Source organism: Schistosoma haematobium, chromosome 6 (genome assembly GCF_000699445.3).
Source record: "Schistosoma haematobium chromosome 6, whole genome shotgun sequence".
NCBI classification, from domain to species: domain Eukaryota; kingdom Metazoa; phylum Platyhelminthes; class Trematoda; order Strigeidida; family Schistosomatidae; genus Schistosoma; species Schistosoma haematobium.
The window spans coordinates 7,654,514-7,680,659 of NC_067201.1; the positions used below are offsets into that span (position 1 = coordinate 7,654,514).

General features: G+C 35.5%; 1 protein-coding gene across 2 annotated transcripts; it reads left to right on the forward strand.

Annotated features, from left to right (window-relative positions):
• Positions 1–1,375: 1,375 nt before the first annotated feature.
• MS3_00008430 (uncharacterized protein) lies at positions 1,376–24,975 on the forward strand. 2 transcript variants are annotated; one of them, XM_035730189.2, is made up of 11 exons: positions 1,376–1,524; positions 3,070–3,149; positions 4,782–4,929; positions 6,867–7,442; positions 10,509–10,816; positions 13,110–13,441; positions 15,142–15,488; positions 18,137–18,549; positions 21,082–21,401; positions 22,299–22,367; positions 24,136–24,975. In XM_035730189.2, the coding sequence occupies exons 2-11, from the start codon at positions 3,086–3,088 to the stop codon at positions 24,316–24,318; spliced, it is 2,760 nt and encodes a 919-aa protein (XP_035587922.2). In that variant the 5' UTR covers positions 1,376–1,524; positions 3,070–3,085; the 3' UTR covers positions 24,319–24,975. The 2 variants fall into 2 exon arrangements, with proteins under 2 accessions (XP_035587922.2, XP_051065384.1); XM_051216771.1 differs by lacking the exon at positions 1,376–1,524 and having other exon boundaries at positions 2,005–4,929; positions 10,509–12,547.
• The last annotated feature ends 1,171 nt before the right edge of the window (positions 24,976–26,146 follow it).

Here is a 26,146-nt window from a genome sequence, read left to right on the forward strand (position 1 = left end):
GGTGGCCATTAAGTGTAGAAGATACTCGTAAGTTACTATTACGTGACGACAGATGTTTTAGAAATATTGCTCGCATCTGCTGAGATCACCGGGTAAGTAATAGTGAGGTTAGACTCAAAGTATTTAGGAATTGTGGTAAACCAGATGATGATGTTGTGAATCTTCAGTGACTGAAATGGTTGGTTCAGGTGTTACGTATGCCTGAACACCGATTACCACGACGTGCAATGCTAACCGGTGTTGGGGATGGTTGGAAGAAAGTTAGAGGTGGCCAAACCAAAACGTGGCATCAGTCCACAAAGTCACTAACTTCTAGTCTGAGCCATGTTGGTAGATGCAGACTACTTGGCCGGGGTCCGCGCGACTATCGTAACCAATGGTTGGAGACTCTTGGTGACATGGCTCAGAATCGAACAAAATGGCGTAGGTGTATACACTCTCTATCTGCCCTTAAACTATGAGATTAAAATCGCTTCATACCTTTCTTTCTACGAAATAATTCTTTCTTCCTGTAATATATCCTTATATTCAATCGTTCTTTCATATATTACTACCACTGAATTTACTACTTCTATGAATCCGGTATTCATCTTGTTGTGTTAATGAGGTATGGCAACTTGAACCGATGCATATATGTGCCTGATCCTACGTTTTAGCTGACTGACTGGCTGGTAGAGAGTGTTACCACTTAAAGTGTTGTCAAACTAAAAATAAATATGGAATTTTCAGGTATAAGATAACATAGTTACAAGACTTCGTCAACTCTTAGTTTAGTAAGTATCCTGATCAAAAATTGCGCCCATATTCATTGCCAGACACAGAACTACACAATGGGAGTTGATTTAATTACTTGTAAACCGTTATTACAAAAGGCATAAAAGAATTCACTTTTCTATCCGTTGTAACGTAAGGAAAAAATATTGGGGACACACCCTCACATTCCTCAAATTTATTGCGATTGTTAAGAAGCAGAGCATTGTGGTGGCACTTAAATCCCTAAAATAGACAGTGCTATAATTTTCGACAATGAATTTGACCACAGTCATTCTGTTGGATACACCCTATCTGGAGAAACTCGGACCCGTATCAACGCTAAAGCACGATCGGTGATCCATACCACACATCTCTTGTCTTTGTTTCTAGGGCATTCACCCACAACAGCGTAGTCGAGCACTGAATATCTGTGATAACCATTAACAAAATATATATCTCAGTGCCTGGAAATCCGTTCAGAGAGCTCTTATAGACGCTCCATTTTTCTGGCAGTCTGCTTTTAAACAGAACTTTGTCTCGTAGTACTGAAAATTTTATTGGTTGGTGAATATAATTCAAGTCATGTTCGATTGGGCGAAATTACCATATCATTTACAGAAGCGCTTAATTCGTATAGTGCGCCTTCTTTGGTTTACATGCGACGTAGTGAGTATGAGTATTAAAGCTTACCTCTGGTCTTCTTGTTAAATTGGTCATTTCATCATCGGTAACCTCAATTTTTACGACATTGACTGGCAGCAGCAACTTCAGGTAATATTCACAAGTTAGTCAGAATTTCCTAACGCGCTTATGACCTTTCACTGATGACTCCGGAGCCATGATAAAGTCTCAAAAACTTTTAGCCTCGACCATACAGTTTCTATATTGTTTGTGTGCACTTCGGTTGTTGAGTAAACAATATGCTACTTGTCGATAACGACACGATGCACATAACCAAGCCTATGTAAGAGTGTACGCTTTCCAAACATCCGTATATATTGTAGTACTTGGCTGCAGCCAGTGTTACTGGCGCTTTTATTATCCAGTTGTATGTCCTTTAAGTTCGCCTTGATTTCCCCACTCTTGTTTGTTTGAAAACCTACTACTTAAGTAGTAGCGGTGCACTATATTATTTTGGAATGCAGCTTCAAAACTAATTTCACAAACTTAAAGTCAACTAGATATTATATAGTTCAGGACTTTAGGTAATCTGATCGTCCTAGATACTCTGAACTCCCTTAATTCAATGATTGAAAATAGTATATTTCTTACAGATCATTTGTATACACATTATTCTCACGACCACGTTGTTGATTCATTTTATGAGGCCGGTAGATTGTGGTTATACTGTGTTGATTTTTGTATTAGGCATTATCAGCATACTTGGCGTTTTGACTTAAAATTAAGTCATAAAGATCCAGTTTACGACGTGACCGTTTAGAGCTGGATAGTATGGTCCAGTTACTCAGTGCGCAGGTATTTGTTCGTGGACTACACTTTAGGTAATATTTCAATGGAGGGCTACTTTAGCACCCCAACTGAATTATTCTGACATCTAACTCAATGTTTTAAAATCTACTGCTTAAATAAGTGTTCTACGTTGTGGATAAATTAATAAAAGCTTCGTTAAAGGTATCTAGTTTGTTCAAACGTTTCTTTTAATGGAGTTGTCTCAATATTCTGAACACTTTTTTCAATTAAAAACGTAGTGGCCCTGTTGATCCGACTCCGTTTTGTATGAATGAGTGTGCCGTGAACAATAATCTCCCGTTTAATTCCGTATACTATACCTGGGCTAACCCTGCTTGTGTGGCGGCGGTAATATGGATTAAGTTGGATTGGTTTATTTCATGCAATCGTTTACTCAGACATTATAATGGGAAGCAGAAAAATCAAAGGGAAGAGAAGTCAAGCGCGCTAACTCATATTGATAAAACGTGACTAGTTATAGTCAAACAAAAATAAGCTAAAGACGTGGTAAATGGGAGTAAGAGAGACACACTCCTAATTAGAAACAGTCCAGTTTATGAGCAAGTAGTTGACGAAGTCAAGATGTGACTCAGGAAGAATAAATTAACTGGTCTATCTGGAAAATAAAACAACCCATTCAAGCGTAAAATAAAACTAAAAACTACAAACTACAAGTTTTGTTCGTTATAAATCAAGATTATCTTAAGTCTCATATGTTTATGAGTTACTCAATAAGTGTGTACTGATTTCTGTTCATCTACCTAATTAAGCTCATATGCTCTGCTATGCTGCCTATTAAGTTATTCAAAAAAATGTTTTTTAAACTGAAATTTTGTTTCCATTTAGGTCTAACTGTTTAAATATGGATACGTCAATGGAAGATTTGTTTTCTGATTTTGATAAATCTACTGTTTTAGTTGAGACAGGTAAATGGATTACAGTGAGCATGCCAGCGAGTCATTGTTAGGTTTAAACTGTTCTGATTTTTAAAAGATGTTTTTTACTCGTTTCAATAACATAAATTGATGAAGCAAAATGTGGACACTGGTTTTAGGACGTTTCATACCATAAAAGTGTTTACCTAGCCAAATACATGCGTAGCTTTTTGGCCAATAGTAATGACGTGAATTTTTAACTCATTACATATTTTATGTGATCAAATATAGTATCAAACTATCCAAAGATCACTATTCATAATCAATCTCTCTTTAGATGCTATATACCCCTTCGTGTATATTGGGACAACCAGTGGTCGCGACCATTCAGATGGGATTACATCCAGTTCCCAGATTTTAGCTAAAATATTACTCGACATGGTTGCTAAGACTGGACCGCCATATTTAATGACCTCTGGAGCCAATCCGTCTGGACCAGTTGCTCTTCCTCGTTTCAGATTAGCTATAGCTTTTTGAACTTCAATTAGAGTCCGGGGGTCTACTTCAATAATCCATTCAGGCTATTTGGGAATGGTGGGTGTTTGTAGAGTAGCTGGAGGCCAGTTGAATTGCTCCTTAAAGTTTTCCACCCATCGTCCTAAAAGTTCGGGCTGAGAGCAGATAAGAGTGTCATCTTTTCCCGAGATCGCCTCAATTACACTTGACTTTTTAATTCCAGTTTCTTTTTAATTACCCTCCGGAAAATTCCCATTATATTAAAAACAATTGTCTTTTTAATTAGTCTGAAAAACTGTCTGGTGTTACCTACAGCCGCTGCCTTTCTATTTCTTTTACTTTTGTTACCCACCACTACTCACGATCGTTCCATAGATCTGATGTACATATAAATAAACATACAGTACCAAACTTGAACTGTAAACCCACTTAATGAAGGTTAAGTGTTGAAATCTTGATGCAGCTTTGTTTGTCAATAGCTTTTAAATATTTTTATAACATGCGAATATATTTTAAAACTCTACAAAAATAGTATTTGCAATTTGTACACAGTAATCAATACGAATCGTCACATGCCTGATTGTTCAGTCACAACATCCACCTCTTAAAAAACATTTTTAAATTGTAGTACAAGATTTTCGGTTTTTTTTCAGTTATTATTATTTCTTAGTCTAACTAACTGTCTAATTTTATTAACTATCCCTGTACGGGACAAAATGTACGTTAGTTGTTGGACGCCCAGTTAGTACTGTATTTTTTCATACAAAACTCATGGTACCACCAGTGCGGATGAGACTTCCAGGATGTGGACAGTCCACTCGATCATATCACTCCCTATAGCCATTTCTTTAGTTACACAATATCTTTTATTTATTGACTGTTAACTAGTTAAATCATTCACTAGATAGTTGAGTATGAGCCACACTTTAAGTTCAGAGACTACTGTTACCATTCGATTTCCCGAACCGAATCCCTTTACCGCTAACCCACTTCTCTACTTTTTTATTGATTCGTTTACGGTAATTTGTTTTTTAGTGAGCTACTACATCAAGAATTCTTTTAACGTTATAAATAAGCAAACAAGTAAGCGAATAATCCTCCTAACCTTGCCGTTTTTCATGGTTTTTTATGGAATGATACAATAATGTTCTTAGTATTAATTCTTAGCAGATACAAAGAAAAATAATACAGAAAAGCATGACTTAATGGTACTTGCTACTGAGACAATAGGCAATGAAACTATACGTATTGAAGGTGTTCACCAAGCTTCTACTCAAAGTCTATGCTTAACCATTGAATTACATGAAAACTCTTTGTAAGTCTATTTTTATTGTATTTTCAGTTATACATATATGTTCAAGTCGACAAACTTGTTTCCTATGTATACAGAAATGACCAACTTCTGAACGAATACTTTGATCACAATTAGGTTTGAATCAATTTCCTTTTAGTTCACAATTCAGCGCTCCGCCGCGTGAACATTGAAATACAATCGCTACTTATATCTCTTCATTTTAATGATAAATTTTATATTTCTAATTGTCGTATTATTTAAAATATTCACCAAGCTACATTTATTTCATCAAACCAACATACCAACTATGTCTTCTTCCCAAATGAAATCAAATTATTAGATAGGGTTAGAGGCTAAGTTATTAGTTGATAAAAACGGGATCAGCAGCTTAATGTATTTATATGTGACCACAAAGTCAAACTTAAATCCAGTTTAGTTAGCCTTAATTTACATAGCTAGACTTCATTTTTATTCCATCCAGGCAGTAGGTCCCTATCACAATTGATTGATCACTGGGTTGTGATAAGTATCATGTGTGTTAAGTCCTTATTAGTGCAGATCGAATGCTATCGACCATGTTGCAATGTAGCCACCAGTCTAGGTGACTCGACACTGCGTGCACTATGTTGAGATAAGATGGTGGTTGGAGGTAGTCAACGGGAAACCCTGGACCCGGGACTTGACACACATGACATTGGTCACCACCCAGTGATCAATCAATTGTGATTACATCTCAGTCCTACAGGAGGTCGGTCGCGGCCCGGATAGCTCAGTGGTAACGTCTCTGACCGTGAAGTTGGGTAACACGGGATCGAACCAGTTCCCTCAAGATTACAGGTACACCTTGCTGACGAGTGCCAAGTAGCACGAAACCCGGGTCCAGGGTTTCCTGTCGACTACCTCCAACCGCCATCTAATCTCAATATATATCTGTATCTATTGATCAACAAGCTAAGCAGTATGACATTAATGGCCACAATGTTGAGCGTTTTATTGCTTCAAATAGCCAACGGAAGTTCTTCATTTTAATTTTTGTTGTTGATAACCATTTTTTAGATATTCAACTGTTCAACTTTCATCACAAACTGAACTTGTGACGAGCGTTTCACCTTTAAACTACTGAGTCCACATTTAGTGCTTTGCTTCTTTAACTTTAATCAACTAACGATCTTGCACAAACATTTTCCAATATCGTCAATTGATAACTACCTCACACTTGACATAATCAAACTTCATTGGTGATGGCTTCTCACTAGAACTCCAAGAATAGTCACCCCTTGGAAGTAATCACTAATGGGTACATTATTATCAATATTATCATGACCGGTTTGTGGAGACTGTTGAGTTTTATTTTTTACATCACAGACTGTACTATGTGATAATTATTTCAAATGTTTTGTCATAGTAGTCTAGTAGCATCTAACAACAACCAACCGTCAGTAAGTGTCATGATTCACTGTCTAGTATTCCTTGACCATGATACTTCACTAGACTCCTCTCAGATCAGAAAAATAATTGACAACGAACATATATATATATATATATATATATATATATATATATATATATATATATATATATAACGTGAACAACAGATATTCAGTTGTAAAGACATTGAAGTTTACACAAGAATCTTCTAACATCTCAATTCGTCCACTAGCTCTGGTCGGTTGAAAGTGGGCCAGTCAGCTCGTTTCGACTTTAGCTTGATCACAGCATGCAAACGTTAGAGCTTTATCCTACTAACAGTGGAATATATACGTTCATCTGGTTTGTATTGATACTTTATGTTGGGATTGGGAATTAAAACTAAAGCTCAATAGCCCATCTCTTGTACACATTACTTGCTTCTATAATTTAGAATCCTTTTGTTTTATTGATTTACCGAACAGAATTGATATTATTCATGAAAAAATCTCTGTTAATAATACTTTATTTTGTGTAAAATTTAATTTCAGGTTGTCTAGTTGCATTAATTTGGAAATTCCATACCAGTATCCCTCATCGAGCACAAATTTGTCAGAGACGAAGAATATACCAGTTCATATCTGTACTCTTTGTGATAAAAATCACTTTATGAATATAATTACTTATCCACAACATCAAACTTCGACAGTATTTGCTGATTTATCCTTCACATCGTCATCATCCTCATCAATATTCACCTGTTCTAAACGTTTTATTAATATTCTTTGTGATATTAAAAATGAAGATATTAGATGCGATCCTCATCTGGTTCGATTATGTAGCCTTCCAAATGGACTAGTCTATGCTATTTGGTATACAACTATGAATAAAAAACTTCATTGTTCAGTTGCATTTCCATTGTCATGTTGTAAGCCAATCGTGACTTGGGCTTTTATTCGTAATCCTGCAGCTAATTCTACACTGTCTCGTATAATTGACAATACATTAGCAGATAATCGTTGTACTCAAATCGAAAACAATACTGTGAATGATCTGCTTATTGGTTTAACAAAAGATGGTGAAGGTGTAGGTGTTTGGTTCGATTCATCAGATGTTTGTAACAAAAAGTTAGTTCTTATTTGTTTGTTTCCTAATTCGAGGCGCAATTTTGGTTAGTGCTAGGAGTAGATTGGAAAAATGCTGATAGAGGCTGAACCTAAACGTAACATTAATCTATGAAATCACTAAATATCGATCTAAACCACGTTAGTAGATCCAGACTATCTGGTTGGGGTTCGCGTATCTATCGTGACCTGTGGTTCATGTTGAGCGATGCGGCTCAAAATCGACTACGATGTCACAGTAGCACTCATTGCATTGACCTTTAGATCCTGATTTTCAAAATGATTCTGTGTTTTTTGTTTCGAAAAGTCATTCTCAAATCATATGTATTATGCCTAGACCTTTTTTACTGTCAATATATACTACTACTCTGATATTTATCTTAATTTTATTTTATTGTCCTGATATGTTGTAGCAACTTCAATCGATCCACATTTCTCAAGCGCCGCGTTGCCTATATGAGTGAATAACTGACTTTTTCACTGGTCATGTCTCAATTTTTATCATCGTCATAAGTTTGTTCTTCATATCCTTCTATTTTCCATCAGTATTACGTATAAATAAACAGTGGTCATAATCAGTATTCTGAATTCGATTGTCACAATTTATTTAGATTATTAATGTGTACTACTGGGCGGTTTGAACTTGTCATTTAGTAGTGTCTTTTCTGAAAAGATTTATATCATTTTTAAAGGTAAATTTTGCGGATATATCGACTGTCACAAAGCCACTCACAATATCCAAACAGTACTTGACATTTGTGTTCGTCATGGTTTGGAACTGTTAAACAGTGTACATCCAGGGCCGTACACATAGATGATTAATTCCATGAACTTCAAGTTCTTATAAATCTAAGTAACATATAAATAAAATCAATCATTTGGTAAAGTTGTTGATCTCCATTAGCTGTAGCGATTCGTAACCATTTGCTTCAATGTGGTACACTCAGTCGTGTAAATAGAGAAAAATCTAAATACTGTTAAGACAAAGTAAGTTTAATTTTTCCATAATGGGTTTATAACTAGCTTATTTCTCGTGGAAGGCTGTGAACTCTGGTTTAGAAATATGCGTGAACACTAATCACAATTTGTATAGAATATATGGAATCTGGCTAGCAGTGAAATCCAGGAAGCGCATTTCGTCTTATTTGGAACTCATTAGCTGCGTGTACCTTATCTGTCTATTTGAACACAATCATTGATACAAGGGAGGACCAACATATGTATGTGCCACAAAAAGCGATTATCATTCAGTTTTTCTGTGGACTGTATTACTGTTCGGGTACCCAAACCGTCACAGATAATTTTCTGACGAGACCATTCTCCGAGCATTTCACTTACACGTCTAATCCACAAAGTAGTGGAGCAACGTTGGAAGATGCAGTTCAATACTAGCCGGTCACCAATAATATATTCATATTCCATGTGTTCCCTCAGGATTCTGAGGCTCATGTGCACCATTGTTTTGAAATCAGAGTTTTTCAATTCATCTAGGTGGACCCTCCGTATCCATTAACCCGGTTTCAGTGCCGGACATTCGATTTTTGTCCTGTCAATTTCGTAAATAATAGCCCGTCGCGAGAAGGCTGTGAGTAGAACTCCCTTGGCAATGGCCATATACGTATAACCATGTGAGCATTTCTAGAGGGAGTGCGGACCCCCCCCTACCCCCAGCCGTACCCAGAGTTGATGTTCACCCGGAGACTCGAACCCAATGCTTTTCTCTTCAAACGCCATTACGTTATCCACTTAGTTTCTGGGTCCAGGTAGCTACTCACTTTTGCAACAGGATACGGGTACATTCAACCGACGATTTCCAAATAGGACAAAACGCGCCTCCTGGATCCCGCTGCTATACGCACGAACTATTCTATATCAACCTGTGTCATAGTGGCTATTGCCCCCAAGTGCCCTGGTACGGCCGAGAGTGGGGAGAGTCAGCTCCCTCTCGAAATGCTCTCACATAGCCACGCATATATAGCCTCTGCTAGGGAAGTCCTCACTACCTTCTCGTGGCGGGGGTGCTGTTTGCGAAATTGAGAGGACGAAAAGCGAACGTCCGGCGCTTCAACCGGGTTGGTGGACACGGAGAGTCCATCTAGGGGAGTTGGAAAACCCTGATTCCAAACCAATGGTGCACATGGGCTCCAGTATCCTGAAGGAAGAAGTGGCGTATGAACTAATCGTTGGTCACCGGTTACCATGGGACTGCATCTCCTTACGTTGTTCCACTGTCTTGTGGATCAGACCTTCAGGTCGAAAGCTTCGGGTGTGGCCCCCTAAGAAAACCACCTGCTTCGGTTTGGACACACGGGCAGTATCACAGCCCTCACACATATCAAATGAGATCTGTGTGGTGCATATGTATTTGGCGCCTCTTTGTACTAATATCTATGTTTTAAAATAAAATAAATAAATAATACATAGTGGCTATTTCGGGGAAGTCTGTACAAGATGCACATAAGCCAACTAAAACTGATCAACTTTTAGTCAAAAGATATTAATAACGGAATTAGCCAGATCATTTCAAATTGAACTGATCACAATGCCTCTTATACTTTTACTCTCCGTAAGTTGTGGAACATTTTTATATCATCCATTACAATGTTGCTAGGCTTCACGTGATTATAAAATTCCTCCAATTAATTTTCTTTATATTCTTTTTTTATAATTTAAAACACGGACTGATTATCTTCGTCAAACGACCACTAAATGTCAGTTTCATCCTCGTGGTGTAAATTCATAATCTCACCGGGTAAGGTTAGTCCACGGAGTTGGTCTCGAGTGGCTTACATCTCTGACTTGAATCAGTTTGCGATATTGTGCATATATCATCCACTACCACTTATGAGCGACTGTCACACGTGAAATGTTTTCCCGCCACTAATGACAGCTCTTCACTAAAGCTCCGGTAATTAACCCTAGAAATTAGCCACTGGTTAGAATATGATTGTTATTGGGATTCGTATCCCATGAACTTAGTTTTCTACACTTTACCATCGTTCATATTTCCCCAAATGTTTATTTATTTATTTTTTTTTTTTTGATAAATTTAATTTACTTGCAATACAGAGTTTTAAACATCACTGAATTCAGTTTACCCCAATCACCTGATCCAATTACAAAATGTCGTGCACAAGGTTCATGGCTCCATGTGATCACTCAAAGTGGACATTTAACATCAGTACATTTCAGTTTACAATTAAGACAATGTAATGACAATAATAATAGTGAATCAACGAAATGGGATTTGTTATGTCAACCAACTAATTTTCCTCGATTACCTATTCATTTATCACCTGTGAATAATATTGAGCAATGGATAAAATCGTGCCCAAGATGGCGTAATCTTAATGTTTGCGACTTTACTCGTTTGGCTGGTTGGTCGATAAATTTTTATTTGATTTTTGATTTTTTGTTTCAAGTTGTTTAATATGTACTTTCTAGATTTCTTCAGTGTTCTTTGTTTTCTGTGTGTGTTTGTGTGTGTAAACACATATAGGTCGTCCAAATTAAAAAAACACACAACTTATTTTGTTCATAATTCAGTCAATCATATGCAATGTACAACCTTTCACATATGTGCATCAGTTCAAGTTGCCACACAACATTATCTCAGTATGATGAATTAATCAAGCAAAATCGCATAGTGGTAGAAGTAGTAACAGTATCAGTAGTAGTAAAACGATTAGTTATAAAAGAGGGAAAAAGTACAGGAACGTGTTGAGACTTAGGATCTGACGTAGTACAAAGTGAATTTATCCACACCATTTCAAATAATTCTAATCGATGTCACTCAATTCTCCCAGTCACTGGTTGTAATTATAGTTAGGATTACAATCAGGTAATCCTCATCTATATACATAGTCCAGCTCAGTTTTCAATGACTTCATGGACCGATGCTACATTTTCTTTTGATCGCCCCTAACTTTATTTCAACCTATTCCTACACCAGATAACATCTCTCATCGAAAGAGGTGGTGTTTGGCCATACGTTATACATGTTCTAACCACCTCGGTGGATGAATATTCACTGCCTTATGAATCGGTTTGCCATCTTTACGTCCTAACGTCAGCCTTGCTCACTCGGTGGTCTCAACATACGTGTGCAATGCTTCGAAGGCATCTATGATTAAATGCTAACAACCTACGTATATCCCCTGTTCTAATGGGCAATGCTTTACACTCACAAAACAGAAGAGAGCAAACTGCCTTACACTGTACTCGTTTTTAGTTGGCAGATGAACGTCTCTCCCATACTACAAGTAACGTAAGTTGGTAAGAGCCAGTACATTTCACAAGGTAATATTTTCCAGTGTAGGCTCTTTTTCATCGTTTCTCTATAGCTCCAAGATTTTCAAACTTTATACTTTTTGTTATATATGCTCAGATTATTCGTTTTTGATCGTAAATTGATTCGAAGCACCTCCCACATGTGATTGAACTATGAAGTGAGTGGTACTGAGGACAGGTGTAGGGTACTAGGTAGAGACAATGAATCTGTATGATCTTCACAAAGGCGGTATTTGGGCATGTCCAGTATATTCACTAACCATCATCTACACCATTACGGAATGCTAACTGATTTTGTAGTAGATTGGAACAAAACTATGAGCAACCAAGATATCATCTCACTCCATACATTCAGTGACTGAAGGTCTAGAAAACCTAGACTGTAATAGATAGGTTAAATATGGAGATCAACGCCGTATTGCATAACTTCAAATTGCTACTGGTCGTAGTTGCTATATGAATATTTTCGTCCAGTCTGCCTGTCGTGTCAATCAAACCAGTTTGTATTGTAGGTGGCATTCGTCACGGGTGATGTCATTCAGAGTACCACTAAGAATCAAGGAGCACTAAACGACTGTTTCACCCTAGAATGAAACTTTTCAGCAGTGCATACTGCGATGCACCCGAGGATTGGATCCACAACCTTCAAGTCTCATGCCCAGCCCTTAACCACCAGACCACCGGATTGAGGGACCCAACGATGCAAATTTCCAGCTCCAATCAATTCACTATATAAAGCGACTATTATCTATTCATAGTCTTTGGCAACGACTGTTCCGCTCCAGATCAGTCCTTCATGAAACCATCTACGATGGCAAGTGAGTAGATTAGAAAAATATAACAAATATCCTTTGTCAAATTGTTCGAGATTTCATATTTTTCCAGGGACCAAATGGTTAAAGTCCTTAATCCTAGTTTCAAAGTCCACTCTACGTACTCCATTCTAGAGATCCGGGTAGTAACACCTAACCCTCATGTAAAACAGTCAATCAAACATAGTCCACACGATGTTAAATCACTTAGACTAGTGAACATAATACAGCTTGAGGGATAGAGTTTTGAGCTCGAATAGATCAATTATAATCCTTCAGATCATGAAGCTGGGTAGTGCGGATCCAACTCCACAGGGTGTATCAGTTCCCTTGTGACTGCATGCACACTTTTCTGAAGAATGCTAACTAGTTTGAAGCCTATATCTAAGGGTTTCCCACTTACTACCTTCAATCAAATAACAAAACATTCACTCTCAAAGTCTACTTTTATAAAACATTAAACTTTTTTTCATTGGTATGTCGTATTTGTATTAATGTTGTTATTATTGTCCCCTCACTGTTTTAATTCTCAGTTTTCTCTATCCGTTTTTGTCTTTCTCTAAACTAGATGGTCATTTGGGTAGTGTTGATTCACAAGGTTGCAAGACACGTCTAGTTGATCTATTATCATCTAAATCTGAAATTGATGCTCCTGTTAATTATACAGAACAACAATTGAATCAAACATTCATGAAATTAATCAAGACAAAATATCAAGTGAAAAGTTATTTAGCATGTCTACTTCTACTAAACCGTTTGAGTAATTTTAAAGTGAATACAGACAAAAATAATTGGTCTCAGTTCCCTTTAGATTGTAAAATCTATTTGACAACATGTCGTGCAGATCATGAGTCAGGAAACCAATCACCTTTGGAATTGATTGTTGATATCACAGTCCAGGTAAATTGATCTTTGTCAAATATAAATTTGAAATAGGTATTTATGTATTGAAAAGTGATATTTCATACCTTTTAGCCTACTATAATATAGTTTTCTTTATTCTGTCAGATTGAATTAAAAGTCAGTGTTAGTTGAATAGCTGTTACTTAATATAACTATGATGTATTTAATTTAATTCATCTTGTTACTGAACTCAACTTTTCTGTGGAAATGAGGCTTTACACCTGCATTGTGTTTTTTGACTATCTAGTTATCTTCAGTAGGGAGTTGTGGAGATTATTGAGTTTTTGATTGAGATTATGAATCGACCAAGATTAGACCACCATTGAAAACCTGGACGACCGTTTCGTCCTAGTATGGGACTCCTCGACAGTGCATCCACGACCCCTCATGCTGGATTCGAACTCATGCTGATAATTACCATGTGCTCACTAGTGACTAGCTTGGAGAGGTAATTCTCGGAGTTCTAGTGAGAAGCCGTGACCAGTGGAGCGAATCCGTGTCAGGTAGGGACAAGTATCTATCTCGAACAATGGAAGTTGGTTGCTCAATTTCGTGAATTATTTGGAGTTAAACAATAACACCGTTGGATGCCGGCTCAGTGGTCTAGAGGTTAGGCGTCTGTGCATGATGCCGAATGTCCTGGCCTCGGGTCACGCGAGCGTGATCGTGGATGTGCACCCCCGAGGAGTCTCACACTAGGATGAAATGGCCATCCTGTGCTTCCAGGTGGTCTAATTTTGATCAATTCATGATCTCAATCAAAATATCTAGTTATCCCTTGGTCAGTTATATTTAATTCAACTCTTCCCGAATGAATACACGTATTTATGGGGAGCGACCTAATATATTCCAATAAGCTGAAACAACAAAATATACCATAGTTGTTAGAGTGTCCATAACATCCTTTTTCAAAGTTTCCAGTAGCTTAGGAAACGCCAAGAAATGTTTTGTCCATCCAACATTAGATAGAAACACATCAAAAACATCCAAAAAAAATGAAGGATCACTTGTCACGTTTTTGATTGGATAATTACTTATACCACTACTATATTTAGCATATTATAAAAATCTAGACTCACACAACTATAATTATACTCGATTTTCTGTACATGAACTAGCTTTGAAGTCATGCTCTTACATTTCCCCCCTTTTCTTTGTTGTTCGGGTTGACGTGTGGATGTAGTTAAGGGTTATAAGAAGCAGTTAAGTAGGTAGTACTAGGCTTTTCAGTAGCAGACTTATTTGTATTAAAAACCTCCGAGTGTAGATGTCGATTTTACTTATCAGTCTTCTAGCATCTTATTGATTTACTCATCAACCATAACTAGTTGAATATGAGTCAGTCATCGTGTTCCGTTCAGAGTATGGAATAATCACTGACAAATAAACTATTTATCTTATTGCTATAAAAATAAAATAACACTTATTAGGAGAGCAGAATTATGACACCTTGGAAGAAATCATTTAAGTCACATTGTACATTTTGAATTGTGTAGTGTAGTTAAAAAAAAGCAACGAAATATTATATTCTGCATATATCCTGTCATTCTCACCTTTTCAGATTTATGAAAAGAAGTGATTGTATGGAATTATTATTATTATCACTATTTTTATTATTATCATTACTAATATTACCATTACTATTATTTACCTTCTTTGTATGAATACTCTTCTTTCTTATTAATTCTTATTCAAAGAATACAAAAGCTGATGACAATCTAGGAGAGAATATTAATGAATTATTATTTCATTCCGATTTAAACAAAATTAGTCTAAATAATCTGGCGCAAATTATATTATTCAAATCGTACATGAATAATGCAAAGAATTATATCATATCTGATTATCTTGAGAAATATTTATACATTGTTATCAAAATGGAAGCTGTTAGAACAGACTGTGAATCGTCATCATCATCATCGAATATGAAGGATTTAATCACAGATACCGATAAGAACGTGGTCAACAATCATCATTCACTTGTTTACACGTATAGAGAATTGTGGTTTTCATCACCGATAAATATCAATAGTGATAATTCCAAGTGAGTGAATTGTGTTATAAAATGTATTGTCAATGTTAGCATAGCGAAGGTTTGTGAAGAACGTTAAATTCATATATTATTTACATCTTTAAGTAATCATACTATAACTCAAAAAAACATTGGAAAACAGTGCATATCAATGACCTCCCTAAAGATCAAGACCTTCAGATCTCGTTGCGAACGTCTAACCTGACCATTTAGTTGGAAGTTCTGTGGTAGGAAGAAATACTATCCAGTTCTTTGTGGTTTTTCATGTGGTGAAGCTTTTGTTCGTGGACGACCTTTGAGCAATACCAAATTGACCTTGAGAAAATTTACCTATCTACTAGGGTCTAAAGGAGGTCTGAAAAACTAGAATCGAAATTTACAGTTGAAAGTCAGGGTTAGAAATTAGAATTAAGGTTTTCATCACAAACTGTCATCGACTATAATGCCAAAATGCTATTCAGCCGTATAGAGAAATAAACTTTACGCCAACATACAAGACTTGCTATCTTAAACCTGTTTGGTTCGTTCATAAATTACGGTGTTACCTTCCATGTTTATGCAGCTAATACTTCTCTGTGTTGTAATGCTTGGTTTTTCTGTCTACACAAATGGGATGCTAATTTGCCCTAGACGAACATCTACACTAGAAACCCTCCCAGTATCTATTCTACAAAACCTTAACACAATTCACATCGAGAACATGTGACTAGCCGGACTAGAACGTAAGTATATTTCCACACCAAAACCGACAATAATCACAATAATAATAGGAGTAGGAGCATATATAACTCATACCTGTCAAACTATCTATTAGGGTGACTAAGCAAATAACAAATCATTATCATCCTTTCCCATACATCACTGTGCCAATTTCTACATCGTTCATAGACAGTTGTTGGTTAATTGATTGACTGACTATTCGTAATATTTAAAATCCCACGCTATCTGTTTATCAACCTATAATAGAGAAACATTTTTACTAATAAGTTATTTTTTAATTTCGATAAATTTTTCCAGAAAGCATATTAAAACCAATAAATAAAGACCTTCTTAACCGTGGGTGATAGAAATAAATAACAGAGCTTGTAAGAATTTCGATGAAAAGAAGGTAATATCAACACTTGAGGAAAATATACTGCAAGTAGTTTTGGGAAATCAGATGATCTTCAAAATCAGTTGTAGTTTATTGAAGTTTCGGTGGCTTTGTTATTTGTACGGTTTAGTATGGCTATTATGTATGACAGTTCAGTAGTATTATGTGTTGGTGATTAATATTTCCGTATTTGTAGAGCAAGGAGAAAACTTTCATTAAATTAAATCTTCGACCTTAAAATCCGTCTAATTTTTACGATGTGTCTGTGGTTCAGTTGTTAAGTCGTTCGATTTTCAGTTACTAATTTCCAGGCTTCAACCCTTCTCCACTTCATTTTGGGCAATCTTGAATCTGTACCTGGTAAATGAGTTTAAAGAAAGTCCTCATACTTTTGGTGCTCACTACCTCTCACAATCCTTCCCTAAAATGTATAGAGGTATATTTGTAAAGAATTGGAACTAAGGAGTCAAAGACTAATATATAGATCTAAATAAATTAAATGACTACCTTTCTTTATCTATCTAATCCCTTAGTCGAGTAGTCTTCCGTTAAATACACATATGTACAACGTTTGTGAGTATATTGTAGTTGTTTTGTTGTAACCTTCCTACGTATATTTTTACTTTGTCCTGGTTTTAAACAATATCATACTTAAAAGTAGTATACATATTCATACATACACCATTTTGTACTGGGCTTTGAGTCTCACATTGTGTCGAACGCTAGTAAAGATAATGCCGTAATAATAAAGTAATTGGAATGGGATTCGACTCTGTGACCTGTTAGTTGAAAGTCAAGCACTTACGTCGATAAACCCCCATCTAATATCTACAGGTAGATAGTTATTCAAAGTATGTTCCACACTTCCCAACATTCCCAATTGATACAACTTCACTAACTCATTTTATGATTTCTGCGGTATTTCAACATAGCTCATCCAAGGATTTAGCCACATAAATCACGTTACGCAGTAGTCTATTAATTAAAGTAATAGTTATCGCCTCAGTTGTTTTTGGTCTATGATGCTTAATGATATGCTTTCATATTCAACCTAACGTTAACAAATATTAGTTTTTTACTCAGAAACAAAGTACAGATTCGTTTACTTGAATTCGAACAACACTGAGTGTTAGGGTTCGTAGTACTACCTATTTGTTCTGGCAGAAATAGGTAGAGCGGTACTCGGACCTACTACTTAGTGCCCAAAAGTTGAACGCCTTAAAACCACTGAACCACTGGTAATGCTAATTAGCACTTATCGCCAAACAGTATTTTAAATTTTGAGAGAACTGATGCTCCTTGTGCTATTCAAATTCTCGTCACCTATCTTCTCAATCTACGTTACCACGTTTGATCTCCTATAGGACTGAGATGTATTTACAATTGATTGATCAATGACCAATGTCATCTTTGCTTAATCCTTAACTCTGATTGAATTCTATTGATCAATAAGACATAGACATACATGACATGGTTAACTGCTCAATGATCACTTTATATATATATATATATCCATTAAAATATCACTGTAATAAAGTAATTAATACTTTTCTCAAAAACTGTGCAGATTACGACGTTGTATCATTCCATCAACAAATTGGTCACAAATATTTCATATAACTGAATTGAATAATTCTTCACTTTTTCAACATAATCTATTGCCTACTACTACTAATACTAACAGAATATTCTCAATTGACGGTAGTACACTTCAAGTGAATATTCAATTAGAATTTCAACCACCAATAATACCACAATATTTAGATTGTTTCAATCAAAAATCATTTGAAACTATAAAAAAATGTAATCATTCACCAATTTTAGTAAACATTGGTCATTGTTGTCTTGATTGTATACATTTTCTATATCAAATAAAAATGAATTCATTATTGAATAATGTTGTAAATGATAATCCAATGAAGTTAATTCATACAATGCATATTAATATTAATGATTCAGTATTTCAATCCATCATATCAGGTAGATTATGGTAGTTTTCTTTTGTAAAAAATTGGCTAAATCGATAGTTGTTTTTATTTTCTCTCTCTTTAAATGATGAATTAATCTAAGCTAGACTATTTCTAAAGGAGATTACTAACATCCAGTAACTGGATCATAATAATCATGGTTAAGGTTTGATAATGTATAGTTTAAGCACGATGACAAAAATTCAACAAGTGATTGTTTTCATTGCCTGGATATGTGCTATGAATGTGTTGGGGACGTTAGATCCCCAGAACTCACTTGGGAAAGGACCTAATTTTGTAATTTTATTTAAAAATTTTGAAATTTTCGCACCAAAGGCGCTCTTGTCACCTACATGTCGTATTTCCCACTTGGAAATATCTTAAATGCTATTGGTCCGTTGCGTCTTTTAGTATGCTATTTGGTAACTCTCCCCAAGGACGGTTTTGCACTGTATATATATGTGTTTGAATTGTGTTTGTTGTTATCACTCGTTTCTGGCTGTTTGGCAGAATATACTTCCCATTCCAAGCTTGAACTTCTCCCTCTAGTTAATGGGGCTGAGATACATCAATAGCTAGCTTAGTGGTCTTTGGTCACCGAGTCTTGTTCTCGTTCGCCGATCAAGTGAACGCGTGACAGCTTCAAACGTAGCAGAATGTTATGCTAGTAGATTTCAATTTGTGCATTATTCTCCCAATTCTGAAATTAGTTGGAGAAAGTTTGAGAGTTGGTCAGTTTATGACATTGGTGAGGTATAAAAGAAAGCTGTATAGGTCTGGTATCTATTTGCCCCTTGTTCGAATCCGGAAGATGGTATAATTCAGTGGCTTAAGATATCACTTGGCATAAGTCAGAATAGAAATCAGTGGTACACTAGCTATAGGTTTCTTTTACACTTTATAAAAGTAAGACGAACTTCCTTTCTTGGTTGTAATGTAACTGAGTCGTATCCATTATTGTATAATAATTTTGTCTACTAATTTTTTGATTGTACACTCCCCTCTTTCCCTTCTATGTCATTACAATTTCATCTCTTTATTTTTGTATCGGTCATACTTATTTTGATGCTCAGTTAGATCAGACTTTGTGTGTTAAACCAATAATAAGTAAATAAATAAGAATTTCAGAAAGGGGTTTTGCAGAGATTGTAGTAATTTAATAGTTGAGTTCATGAGTCAATTAAAGCTAGACCATCATGGATGTTACTAAGAATCAAAATGTACCACTGGATAACTTGTTTTTTTATGTAGTTTGGATCTCTTCAATGGTCCACATTCCCATAGGTTCGAATCGGGGACCTTATGGCGACCACGATAACTTTAGGCCTCAATGAGTTGCGGTTAAACTGTTAACATTTCCAGTTTTATATAATTTGTGGTATACCGCGGTAACCGGCTTTTTTGTTATGATGTATCCGTATCACTTCTGACATGGTTAGATTCTAATCTACTTGCTCTTTCTCATTAACATATCAGAAGTCTAAACTCTGTTCTTTCTTTTTCAGTTCAATTAGTCAGCTCTTTTTTTTAATCTGCTTTGATATAATACTTGTAACTTGTAAGTTGAGTATATGAATCCATATTTGCTACTGGAATGCATCACCAAAAATTTAATGTTTTCATCAAAAACTGACATAATTTGAAGGCAGAAAATAGGATTAAATAGAAAACTATTTTGTAGTTTACATCACGAACTAACTATGACTCTAAAATAGTCAAGAAGCATTGGAAGGCTGTTTTTCCGTGATGTGAGATTTCAGAATTACTCCAGCCTGTTAATTCGAAGGTCAGGGGCTTTCCACGAAGTCTGAAGGTCCTGAGCTCATCCTTGGCGTAAGTCGTAAATACTCACTGCTGAAATATTTCATACCAGAACAAATCAACTGTCCACTTCTTCATCCGTTCAAAGATTATCTAACTATTGCCATTCCCTGAGGTAAACTGTAGAATCCGATAATAAGAAAACCATTGTTAAACTTCTGAATCTTATTTTTTTCTTACATAGTTTACACATTTCTTGCAAAATCTGGCATACACTACTCTAATTTCTCAATATTTTTGATCTGCATCACTCACTTGATATTCAATTGTTTATCATTTTGTTTTTCAACTGTTTAGTAATGACATCTACCTAAGACACTTATCAGCTACAATTGTTTGATCACAGGTTAGTGCGTGAATAAAGTTGTGTTTTTTTAATCCTTTAAGTTTTAAACGAATTAGATCGATAAAGTTGCGATGTGACCAAACTGTGAAATTGGATAATGTGGGTTTTGATCCCATAGGAATTATCAGTTCCCTCAAAATTACAGATTACCCCTTGTTGACGAATACCAACCAGCATAAAACTGAGGATTTCTTGCCAACTACCTTGCAAATTATCTAACACACTTATAGGCTTTTATCATTTTTCTGCCTTCAAAAAAATCAACCAGTAGTAACCTACATTCTGATAAATTTTCTTTTATTCAATGCAATAAAAAGTAGCCAACTATTTGTTGATACTTATCTGCACTTTTTTCCGCCTATTTCCTTCTTTCTACAGATATTTTCAAAAATTCCATATCATGTTCAAGTAATCATCATGAAAATTTCCTTAAATTAATGGTAAAAAATAATAATAGCAATAATGGTCAATTATTTTATTGTTGTTTAACAAATCAATCTGTCAAATGTGAATGGTCTTTAAATTTAGATCCATTTAATTTTAAACAAGAGAACAAGAAAGAAGGGGAGATAAATAATATAGAAAACAACAATTACAGTTCCAATACCTGGTGTTTTACAATATCATCTGTTTGTTTACAAACATTATGGTTTATGTATAGAGCTATTGAGTTGCGTCAAAAAATATCATTACAGAAGGTAGATCTTGTTATCTTATAACAACTAGTATTGACCTATTGTTGTTTTTACTTGCAGATTTTATTGCTTGATTTAATTCCACACTGATATTTTATAAGATGCTCAGCAGGAAACTCTACTTGAACTACGTTTCTTGATAATTGCCACTGTTGGTAAAGCAAACCTACATTCTTGCAAAACACTGGTATTTTCTGTGGGATTTAAAGCAGGATCACCAAGCTTCACAGTTTGAGATATTATCAATAAATCTACTTCCCCAAATGCCATGGTACGGTCGAGAACGGGGAGAGTTCGCTCTCCCTGTAGAAATGCTCTCACATGTCCACGCGTATACAGCCACTGCCAGGGAAGTTCTACTTATTCCTTATCGCAACGGGGGTATTGTTTATGAAATTGAGAAGACGAAAAGCGAATGTCCCACATTTTAACCGGGTTAGTGTATACGGAGGATCCACCTAAGGGAGTTTGAAAACCCTGACTCCAAATCAATGGTGCATATGGGCTCCATAATCCTGAAGGAACAAATGGCATATGAACCTTTTGTTTGTCACCGGCTACCATGAGATCGCATCTCCTAACGTTGCTCCATCGCCTTGTGGATTAGGCACGTAGGTCAAAGGTTCGAGGAGTGGCTCTCTGAGAAAACCACCTGTTTTGGTATAGGCTCCTGGACAGTATTCCAGCCTTCACAAATTGAATGATTTCATTTTGATTGATAGATTTCGAACACCATTAAGGAGTAGAAAAGCATAGTATATTGCTCGCTACTCGCTACTTTTAACTATGATGTAGTTTGACTGTCTTTTTCTAAAACCTTATGACTATTGATCGATTATTTAAGAAACTTTTAAATTATCTTTGTTTTCCTATGCCTTGGTTTTATTTTTCTTCGCTTAGAATAATTCGATAGAAACTTCCAAACGTCCTACTGTTGAACAACTTAGATTAGAATGTTCTATCTTAAAGGTAACTATTGCTTATCGATGATGATATTTATCTTTTTTGTCGTTTAGACATCATTTATTCCACTAGATACTACTTATTGTTTTGAATGAGTAGTCTATGATAACAATAATACTTGCTTTATTCAGTACCACATGTTTGATTACAGTAAAATAAAATCAAAACAGCATCAAATATGCGGAATTGCAACAAAATCCCTATTTTCGAAGCACTGAATTTGTGAAGGTTAAAAAAAGATATCAAAAAATGATTACCAGTTGCGATTCATATTCATCTGTGAATATTTACAGTTAGTCTTGATCCAATGATAATTCTTTTTATCGTTGAATATGCGGAATCACCGTGATGGTACTTCTTAATTTTCGCAGTAATTAGATTTCTGATAGGTTGTTTACATTTCGTGAAAGTATGTAATTATACGCAGTTAATGGACATAAACCTGAAATAGGAATGTCTTTGTTGTAAATACATATTTTGAAAACTGAAGACCCAGATGTTCGAGCAGGTCATTCGTATCTGATATAATATTTAATTATCTAAATACAACTTATTTACTAAGTTCCTTTAGGTCCAAGTAATTGTTACTCCAAGACTATATGGTCTGCCTAAAATGCACAGAAACGGCCTGATTCTATGGTTAGTTTTAGATATGAGTAATTCATTTACGAAGTACTACTGGTAAGTCACGCTTATTCGTGTCTATAAAGGCTATTGATGCTACTTAACAGAAATAGATAAATCGGTTTTTCAAACCTGAAACACAATGAAAAGAACTTACGGCTTAGGATAATTATACTTCTGCCCAAATTATTATACTAAATCGATACAATAATTCAGTAAGTCGATTTGAGTATTTGATCATAGGTATCTTCGAAGCATCGCCAGTGAAACTTTGGACTACCGAGTAACCAATGCTAGGGTTAAGAATATTAAGGTACTAGGTATATATGTCCAATGGATTAAAGAGGTAGTAAATCTTCATCAACCAATGTGGTTGGGACATGTGTTACTTCTTCTGAGTCACCAGCTACCTTAAATAAGGATTTTGCTTGGTGTAGGAATAGGTTAGAAGAAAGTTAAGGTTGGCCAAACTAAGACGAGTAACCAGTCTATGAAGTTAATGACTATTGTACTAAGCCATGTAGGTAAGTGAAAACTACTTTTCCATAAACAATAGTTAGAGACTGATTAACATGGCTTCGTTTGCATTGACGTAGTCACACCCACTCCTTGTCCTCCCTTTAATCTTGAGTTTCTGAATTCCTCATAATTTTTTTATTTCACTGATTTATACTTTCTTGAATCATATCTTCGACACCTAATCCTTCCTATTACAATTAAAACTGTCAACACCTGTGCTACTCCAGTATTTGTCCTGCCAGGTTCTACGTTGCGTTTGACTACCTGATATCAAGACGAGTATGAAAAACGTCAAAAGTGTAAATTGGTGAAATAAAACGTCCAACGAATACAATAGAATTAGAAATAACTGTTATAAGTATTAAAAAGTTGCAAGTACAATAATAAATAGTTAGAATGGAATTAGTTTATATAAATACTTGAAAATGTACAATAAATGAAAAACACAAATCGATATTCTGTCAAAATTTATTAGATTCGAAGTGGTTACTTAATATTATTAAGTAGTATGATTGATATGCTAACAAGTTGGAAAGTTAGGTATAGAAAATGCCAACAAACTTTTAAATCATTTTTATTCATGAAAGTAATACACATCAGTGCACCCCACTACCTTTTTCTCTTTATTCAGAAATTACTAACTTCCCTACGCGATATTCGAGAAAGAATTGGTAATAAAGATAATAATAACATCAACGATAACTACTTAACAGAGAATTTATTATCGGAACCAAAGTGTATGCTGAATTTTCTTTTAGACTCTTATTGTGTCATTCGAAAAACAGCAATGTCATCATGTTTATTTTACCAATGATGATGACGATGTATATTATGTTGTATATATTTATCTAATCAAAATAAATATCTATCATCTGTACACGTCTTTTCAGAATGGTATCGTTTGATTTGTATTTATGACCAGTGAATGATTATGTGAATTATGAAACAGAATGAGAAAGGTTACTTCTATAGTAACCATTATTAGAACTGTATGTGTGGAGTTGGATATTCCTCGGACGCCTAAACCGAAGCTAGTGGTTTTTTGGGAGGTTATGCACTGGACGTTCAATCTAGAGGTCTAGTCCACAAGTCAGAGCATCAAAGACAGGATGCCGCCCTGTGGTAGCGGATAACGGAAATAGGTTCGTACCCCTTTGGTTCTTTGAGGATCACGGAGCCCATGTGCACCATTCGTTTGAAGCCAGGGCTTTCTAGCTCTCCCTCTAGATCGACCCTTCGTATCCATCAACTTGGTTTGTTTGCTAACTCTCACCTTTTGTTTTCTTACTTCCTTAAAGAACATTCGAATGCATGAAGTCAATAGGTAAAACTTCCCTGTCAGAAATTATAAATGCATGGGCGTCGGAGAGCATTTGTAAAAGGGTAGTGAGTTCTCTCTGCTCTCTACCATACGAATAGATTTAGGGATCATTCATTAGTCTAGCCTGTTTACGGAGTATATATATTTGGCTTTCAACCGCATTGTATCAAAGCTACCTGGTTTTTCAAATTGTATTAGATGAAGCAGAATTTGAACATGTAGGTTATCGGTTTAAAAATCAAACTAAACTCTAAGCCCTATCATATCGTCTGCATTACTGACAACAGTATCTTCATAATTAAATCACTCATTTTCCAACTAGTAGTTATAGGTCATCAGTTTAAATCTCACTCTTTCTACTTCGGCTCAAACAATCAAGGTATTATCACCTGATTCTGTTATGACTGTGTAACTCAAGATTAGATGACGAAAAATTGCACTTGATATATGATTTACATTGAGATTAATTAAATTGTTACTTTATTTAATAGAATGTTAACCAATTAAACAAGTTGATGTGGGTGAACAGATGAATAATCTGTATTCAATGTTAGTTCTAGCATTTATCAACTTATTACATTAATTACACTACAAAAAATAACCGTCTATTTATTCTAATCAAAATTTTGACTATACAAAAGCAACACTATTTTATGAATTCACTGTAATGCGTCGTTTCTTTAAAAATTGCTGTGAACATTGTGCGCATATTGCATAAATAACGCTACAATTGATCAGTGTGTTATATCATGCTACATCAATTAAGATGATTAAGTTTTTGTTGACTTGTCATTTTGCTAATTAAATTAGTTTTATAAACGTTTATTATAAATAAAAGTATTCAGAAAGAAGCACGATACTGTTTACACGGAGATCTGTTATCATACAATGAAGTTATTAACTATTGTCGTATCATTATCTATAGCAAATTTAATTGTCCTTATTATATGGTTTTGAAGAAACTAACAATTGTGATTATAGGGTTGTAAAGATTATTGAGTTCCACTGAAATCATGGACCGATCAATATTAGACCGCCAATGAAAACCTGCAAGCTCTGAATGGTCGTTTCGTCTTAACATGGTACTACTTGACAGTGCGAACCCGCGCACGTTAACCGAACCCAAGGCCATGGGTTAAACATTAAACCATCTAGACTCCGGTTCATTGGTCTAGAAGCTAAGTTTGCGAGGTCGCAGGCGCGTACTACTGAGGGGTCCAGTACTAGGACGAAAGGGCTATTCAGTGCTTCCAGGTTTTCAATGGTGGCCTACCACCGACTGGTTCATAATCTCAATGAATATGATCATATAATATCAGTA

Coding starts and splice junctions, on each gene's coding strand:
- MS3_00008430 (XM_035730189.2), top strand. CDS start 3,086: ATGGATACGTCAATGGAAGATTTGTTTTCTGATTTTGATAAATCTACT. Junction 4,930..6,866: donor GAATTACATGAAAACTCTTT/GTAAGTCTATTT, acceptor ATTTAATTTCAG/GTTGTCTAGTTGCATTAATT. Junction 7,443..10,508: donor TCAGATGTTTGTAACAAAAA/GTTAGTTCTTAT, acceptor CTTGCAATACAG/AGTTTTAAACATCACTGAAT.